At 53.5% G+C, this 7694-nt stretch overlaps 1 protein-coding gene across 1 annotated transcript; it reads left to right on the top strand.

The window, feature by feature from the left end:
• The first annotated feature begins 327 nt into the window (after positions 1–327).
• EN1 (engrailed homeobox 1) lies at positions 328–6045 on the top strand. The gene is made up of 2 exons (XM_084783477.1): positions 328–1895; positions 4919–6045. Exons 1-2 carry the CDS (start codon positions 986–988, stop codon positions 5233–5235), a joined length of 1227 nt encoding a protein of 408 aa, XP_084639603.1. The 5' UTR covers positions 328–985; the 3' UTR covers positions 5236–6045.
• Positions 6046–7694: the final 1649 nt, after the last annotated feature.

The following is a 7694-nucleotide window of genomic DNA, read 5'->3' as shown; positions in this document are numbered from 1 at the left end:
TCTGCCTACATCCCAAAATCTAGTTCTCTTGGCTCTCTTCATGCTCTCTTCAGTTCGGATCTGAAGGAGGGGGAGGGGCGTGGGCACAGATGGGGGCAGGGCGGGCCGGACGTACCGGGCCTGAGCCTCTGCACCCCCTCTCCACCCACGGCCGCCGCCCCCGGATTATTTATCCGCAACGTCCCGCGCGCGCCCATTGGGCCGAGCCCTGAGTGTCAGCGCGAGTCGGGGCTCGCTATTGGTCCCGCACACGTGCGGCCCTGACTCACGTGCTTCCGGTTTGAAGGCAAAAAGTGTGCCTGGGTGATTTTTTTTTTTAAGCGAGAGAGTTTGTGCAAAGATCCGAGCTGTCAGAGATTTCAGAGGGGGGGAAAGGAGCCCGGCACTGGCGGAGACGCGCTTTCCCTGCAAAAAAAGCAAAGGCGATTAAAGGCACTGCCAGCCTCGCGCTCTGGGCACAGCTGAGCATGACACTGGGGAAGTCAAACCCCTCACTACTGCCTAGGAAGATGGCTAGACTTTAAAGACTATTTTTACCCCTTTAAGAAAAAAATCTTGGAGCTTTAAAAAATTCATTTTTTCTTCTTTTTTTCTTTTTTTTTCCTACCCCCATTTTTGAGCTGTGGCTTACTCCCTCATTAAGACCAATCACTGAAATCTGGTTGCCGAAAGAAAAAAAAAAAGAGAGAAAGAAAGAAAGGAAAAGAAAAGAAAAAAATAGCCAAGTGTCTTCTCTGTACCTGGATGTCTACAAATTAGAGAAAGGGAGAGGACGAGATCTGTTCCACCAGAGCCGGCGAGAGCCAGGCCAGACAGACGCCCGGCTTTCTTTTTTTCTCTACACCCGCCCTGTGCCTTCGCTGAGGCTTCGCCTTGCCTCCTTCCTCTCCGCGCACCCCCACGGGCCCGCTGGCAAAGTGGGGTGGGGAGAGAGGCGCGGGGGGCGGGGGCCGGCGCCGCGGCCAGGGCTGCCGGGCGGCCGAGCATGGAAGAACAGCAGCCGGAGCCGAAAAGTCAGCGCGACTCGGGCCTGGGCGCGGTGGCAGCGGCGGCGGCGGTGGTGGCGGCGGCGGCCCCGGGCGGCCTCAGCCTGAGTCTCAGCCCAGGAGCCAGCGGCAGCAGCAGCAGCGATGGAGACAGCGTGCCGGTGTCCCCGCAGCCAGCACCCCCGTCGCCTCCTGCGGCGCCCTGCCTGCCGCCCCTGGCCCATCACCCGCACCTCCCCCCGCATCCCCCGCCCCCGCCGCCGCCACCGCCACCGCCGCCGCCACCGCAGCATCTGGCTGCTCCTGCTCACCAGCCGCAGCCCGCGGCCCAGCTGCACCGCACCACCAACTTTTTCATCGATAACATCCTAAGGCCCGATTTCGGTTGCAAAAAGGAACAGCCCCTGCCGCAGCTCCTGGTGGCGACCGCTGCAGCCGGTGGAGGCGCAGGAGGAGGAGGAAGCCGCGTGGAACGTGACCGAGGGCAGACTGGTGCAGGTAGAGACCCTGTCCACTCGCTAGGCACACGAGCTTCGGGCGCTGCCTCGCTCTTGTGCGCTCCAGATGCGAACTGTGGCCCACCCGACGGCTCCCAGCCCGCCACCGCCGTCGGCGCGGGCGCATCCAAAGCCGGGAACCCGGCTGCAGCGGCGGCGGCGGCGGCGGCGGCTGCAGCGGCGGTGGCGGCGGCAGCAGCAGCAGCGTCGAAGCCCTCGGACAGCGGCAGCGGCAGTGGAGGCAGCGCGGGGAGTCCCGGGGCGCAGGGCGCCAAGTTCCCGGAACACAACCCAGCGATCCTACTCATGGGCTCAGCTAACGGTGGGCCGGTGGTCAAGACTGACTCGCAGCAACCCCTAGTCTGGCCCGCTTGGGTCTACTGCACACGCTACTCGGACCGACCGTCCTCCGGTGAGTACCCGAGCCCAGATGCGCTTAGGCTTTCAGGCCTAGGCTATGCCCCAGAATTCCGAGTCCGCGCGCTGGGGACAGCAATCCCAATTTAAAGCTCTATCATTTCATGTTTGACTTCTCTTACCTCGGGTCCTAGTCATAACCGAGTGGGCTCTTGATTCTGCCACGGAGGCCTTTTCCACAATGGAAATTACAGCTATTGGCACGCACAGAAGGCCTCAGTTTCCTTGGTTTTACAAACTATGAGCCCCGAGGTCTTTTGAAAAAATATTTTATCTTTATTATATAGAAGGAAGATAGATAATTACTCACTGATTTATTTTGTAGGGAAAGGGCGCTTTGAGTTTGGGGGAGAGGGGGAAAAATAGGCCTGGTGACTTGAATCTGCAATCTACCACGTTAGTCCTGTCAGGGCTGGCTTGAGCCAGAGAAACCAACCAGAGAAATAATAGGGTTTTTTTTTGCCGCGTGTTCTTAACGAACAACTTGGATATGATTTTGTGGAGAGCCTATTTACATAAAGACAGATATAGGAGAGACAGAAAGAGACAGGAAAAAGATAAATAAATAAAAGTGCCACCTCCTGCGCCCAGCCCGGGTATGGAGTCAACCCGCATAGGTGGAAGGTAAAGTAAAACTGTATCTGGTAAGGTAAGCAGCCGCTGGCTGCTCGCTGGAGCTAGCTCGCAGGCAGAGGAAGAGGAAAACAGCTAGGCCAGTGTCACGTTTGAGAGCTGGGCCACCGGCAAGAGAATCAGCGTTTCCCACAGCGGGACTCTCCCGTCCCTTCAGGCCTTGATTTTCTTCACTGTCCTCTTCGCAAATCCTCCCGGTTAGTGGCAATCTGCTCTTCTTAAGCCAAGTCTCTGCCTTCTTTTCGTGTGCTGGAGCACTTACCCAAGGGCAGCTGTTGGGCCCTGGGAGAGGGGGCTCAGGCCTGCTGCCCCATGCACAGACCAGGAGATCCTGCGAGGCCAAAGCAGGCCCGCCAGAACAGCAGGGGTTTGGGTTCGTAGTCAGCCTTGGACTCGCCAGGGGCCCCGGGCCAAAAGGTAGCCACAGGCGCCCCTAAGCTGGCTGGTCTCTAGTAGCCTTGCTGCTTCGGGCTGGGTGCGGATCGATGCGCGCTATCAGCCTCTGCCATCTCGAGCCCCCGTTATTGACACGTTGGGCTCCCTGAACCTCCGAAAAGCTGCTTTGATTGACTTGCCTGATGGATAGAGTGATTGAGCTGTCAGGCTGAGTGGGTCGGCCGGCCAGGAGGCTACGATTTTATTACAAGTGTCCATGCCTCTGCACACACGCACACAACAACAACAACAACAACACTACAACAGGATCTGGATGCACCTCCCTCAGTGGAGTCTCTTGGAGGATGCGCATATTTCCTGGGCTATCTCTGCCTACTTGGCTCCGTGACTCACAGCTAAACCCCAGTCCTGCTTCGAGAGCAGGCCTTGTCTTTGTTCCTTGCTTCTTTCCTTTTGATAGGCCAGAGAAGGCAGAAAGCAGACATTTGCCTTCCAAAGGCAGTTCATGGGGACACAACCTAGACACGATTCCTATAGGCAGTTAGGCCCGGTCGTCTCACAAACTGACTCTAGGTGTTGGCCTGCTACAGGATCCAGTTACCCGATTTTTTCCCCCCAGTGGTCAGTAGGTTTAGAGATGCCAGCAAAGACCCTTTTTTCAGATAGTTTTAGGTAATAGCGGAGAGGGTGGGAACTTCCTTTGGGTCTGTAGGTCTCCATAGCTGTTGCTAAGGCCAGCAGCTCAATGCCAGAATCTCAACAAAATGACAAGAAGCAGCCCTCCAGGCAAGGTCCAGTAGCCTAATTCTCTCTTCTTGGCTGGACTCCATAGCAACCTTGCACATTAGCATGAGAGAGAGAGAGAAAGAGAGAGAGAGAGAGAGAGAGAGAGAGAGAGAGAGAGAGAGAGAGAGAGAGAGAGAGAGATTTCCTGTGGCCTTCCTATACATTCATCATGGGGTGGTAGCACAGGTCCCGTTGTGATAGCGTCTCTGCCATTGCTCCTTCGTCCTTGTTTTGTTAATTGGTGGGGGAAAAGCAAGGGGTTATCCCCATCCGTGCCCCCCCTTGTTTGTGTTACTTGCAGCAAGTAGATTCAGAGGAGAGATAACAGAAGCTCCCCCCTCCCTTCCCCGGCTCTGTGTGCTCCTGTGGAGAGAGGTCGGGAGGGTCCTTCTTTCCGGGGCCTCAAACAAGAAGCCTAATAGAAAGGCCCAGGACTTTAAGCTCATACAGTAAGGGCTACAGCGCAATTAAGGGGAGGAGGCAGGCAGCGGACTGCTTCCCTCCCCAAAGAGCATCCACCAAGTCAAACAGAGAGGAAAGAAGGAAGAAAAAAAAAGCCTCCTGATTCTCTGGCACCGGTCGATCTCAGCTTCTCGTCCTCTCTGGGGTCAACGGTGAGAATCAGGTAGGAGCCTCTGTTTGTGTGTGTGTGTGTGTGTGTGTGTGTGTGTGTGTGTGTGTGTGTGTGTGTTTCTGAGAATAAAGTAGGAACCAAGGCCGACCAGTCATTATCCCCAGGGCCTGCCCTCACAGCTGCACTCTATTCCAGGGCTAGGAAGACACTCCAGTTCAGATACCCACAAGTTGAAGGTTATACAGGTTGGGACCCTAAAGCTCACGCTATTATTTATTTATTTATTTATTTCTTCTTCTCGGCTGGGATGTACTGGGAGCTTAGATCTGTTCTCAGCTTTCTTGAATTGGGTGTCCCTTGCAATCCCCACCAGTGTTGCTCTTTGGCTTCTGAGTCCCTCCTGCAGCTGAGTCTGGGGGTGACTAGAGATCCCGCTGTTGTAGACAGAGGCTCTGTGTTGGAGATAGCGGAGCCCCAGCAGCTGGCCTCCACAATCGCCCCGGAAGCTCGGGGACCCCCGCGGTGGGCTCCACACAGCCAGTCTCAAGGCTTACTCTGCCCTCCTCTTCCCCCTCCCTTTGCTCCTGGACCCCCTCCTCCCCTTCCTGGCCCGGTCCTCCCCTCTGCAGGTCCACGCACCAGGAAGCTAAAGAAGAAAAAGAGCGAGAAGGAAGACAAGCGGCCGCGAACGGCGTTCACGGCCGAGCAGCTGCAGAGACTCAAGGCGGAGTTCCAGGCGAACCGCTACATCACGGAGCAGCGGCGACAGACCCTGGCCCAAGAGCTCAGCCTGAACGAGTCCCAGATCAAGATCTGGTTTCAAAACAAGCGTGCCAAGATCAAGAAAGCCACGGGCATCAAGAACGGCCTGGCGCTGCACCTCATGGCCCAGGGACTGTACAACCATTCTACCACCACTGTCCAGGACAAAGACGAGAGCGAGTAGCTGTGGCCAGCCCCAAGGCCTGTGTCCAATGGTGCCCGTGCCACCTCCTGGCTCCAAGGGGCTTATGCTTCAGCGGCCCCACGCTGCCATGCAAAGAAGATCGCTAAGGACGGAGGTATCAATCGGGACGACAGAGAAAGCGAGAGAAGTCAATTCTCCGAGTGGACATTCACATGGGAACGAAATGGTGTTTGAAATGGGAGAAAGACTCGGACAGGTGCTATGGGGGGAAAAAAGATCTATTCTCTAACTTTACAGTATAAGACGAAACTGCGAATCCCTTAAAGCTCTATCTAGCCAAACTGCTTACGACCGTGTATATATTTAATTTCAGGTAAGGAAAACAGATATGTGTAGCGATCTCTATTTGCTGGACATTTTTATTAATCTCATTTATTATTATTGTTATAATTATTATAATTATTATAATTATTTTATGCCTCTCCCTACCTTGCTGCCCCCCTCCCAGCCCAGTTTCGTTTTTTTTTTTCCCGTTGCTCTTTTCTTTTGAATGTTTTTGCTTCTCTGGGTACCTCTCCCCCCCCCCCCTCCAACGCGGGCCCTGGTTTCTCTGGGACTTTTCTTTGTGTGAGTGTGTTTCCTTACGTGTCTGCCCTTTGCCTCGCCTGTACCCACCCAGGATTCTTCTATTGGTCTTGTCAGTCCCTCTCCCAAATCCCTTTCCTTTTCGGGAGACTCCTTGAGAAATACAACCCCACAGACTGCGAGACTGAACCGCCGCTACAAGCCAAAGATTTTATTATGTTCAGAAACCTGTAGTCTGAAATAAAATGTTCACTGTGTTCATGATGCTGACTGCCCTCTTCTTTGTGGGATGGGGAAGGGCTGGTCCAGGCACTGTGTGGAGACCACTCTGGCTGTACAGGGTGAGCGCAGAGCCCTGGGATCTCAGATCAGGCTGGAACCATTACCACCCAAGAACCCCAGTGTAAAGAAGTCTACAGTACAGGACCCCCATCCAGATTTGCTTTGGCCTTGGTCTGACGGATATGCCTGGCCCCTGAATGTATTCTAGGGGACCCAAATGCCAGAAAGTCCAGTCCTATATTACCGCTCCACCAGCGGCTCCAGCTGGCTCCCTAAGCTTGTGCAGGCTCAGCCAACTGAGACCTCTTGTTCAGCCTGCTTCCATGCACCAACTACACCCTCAAGCCTCCTTTCTTTTTTCTTTCTTCGTTCTCTCTCTCTCTCTCTCTCTCTCTCTCTCTCTCTCTCTCTCTCTCTCTCTCTCTGTCTCTCTGTGTGTGTGTGTGTGTGTTTCCTTCTTGGTGCTGAAGATTTTTCTCTACCAAAGGCTAGAGGCCTTAAAGGGGGCTAGGATGAAGGGACGGAGACCGCAATGGTTGCAAGTTGTCTGCGGAGCTGTTCAGCTTTGGCCTAGAGTCTATGCAGTATAACTTCAGCTCTTCCTTGGCAGATAGTTAGTTTGAGGTGATGCGCCGGACTTCACTGGGTAAGGGTCTCATAGTACTGCCAAGAGGAGGCCTGACTGTGAGGAAAGCTGTGTCTAGAGTTTTGTTCTAGGCCTGGAAGTCCCCAAACAACCATAGGGCTGCCTCTCCCTGACCTGAAGCTGTAAATATAGCAGCCCCTTTCCAAACCCAGCAAAGCCTGGGCAATTTTTTCTCATTGTAAGGAGAGGAGATTGTACACAGAAGACCTCGAGACAGACTGGACAGCCCAGAGGACACTTTGAGTGATTGTCAGTGACCCTGGGACAGATCCTCCAGGACTGACTGATGCTTTCAGAGGCTAGGATTAGAAGAGAGAGCCTACTTAAAGGTTCCCATCTCTCTTTTGTTTAGGGTTTTAAAAATGATAAATTCTACTCTCCTTTTCCCCCCTACATGAAAGATGAATGTAACATGTATGTAACTGTGTATAGGAATGTATATAAATATGCTAGATAGGTGTCCACACATGTTTATGTGCACATACGATAGTGTGCACATCCTGGTGAGCCTCACCTCCTGGCCATTTTGTGTCTATTTTGCGTGTGTTTGCATTTGTGCAGCTGAGTGATTATTATACAGGGACAGATGCATGGTCAGGCACTTGTGAGCTCATGGTGGGTGTACATGCACTCACGTGTATTTGCACATCAGAATGCTCGCCTAGTGTGTTTGGGATTCATATCAATATGGGGACCTTTTTCTCCCTGTTTTCCTCTAGAGTTTATTTCCTGTTAGTTCCCCCTACACACACATACACATCCTAGGATTCATTTTTGGGAGAAGTGAAAATAGGCCAGTTATCTCACGGTTTCCTTGAAAAAATTCCTCTAATTTGAATCCACATCCCACTCCTGGTCTGGGAACTAAAAGTACTGGACTCTATACGCCAGGACGTGTAAGTCTCTCTGCACAAGGGCTTGGGAACTTGGGGTTCAGTGGCCTGGAAGTGCATTAGACATTTCTATGAGTCCCTTATGTCTTACC

This window comes from Acomys minous, assembly GCF_964271855.1.
Source record: "Acomys minous genome assembly, chromosome: 1".
In the NCBI taxonomy this organism is placed as follows: Eukaryota; Metazoa; Chordata; class Mammalia; order Rodentia; family Muridae; genus Acomys; species Acomys minous.
This window is presented reverse-complemented; position numbering and strand designations above follow the sequence as displayed.

What these genes read in the sequence shown, in the direction of transcription:
- EN1 (XM_084783477.1), top strand. Translation starts at nt 986, where the DNA reads ATGGAAGAACAGCAGCCGGAGCCGAAAAGTCAGCGCGACTCGGGCCTG. An exon ending in CTCGGACCGACCGTCCTCCG is followed by an intron (nt 1,896 to 4,918) that starts GTGAGTACCCGA and finishes TCCCCTCTGCAG; the next exon opens with GTCCACGCACCAGGAAGCTA.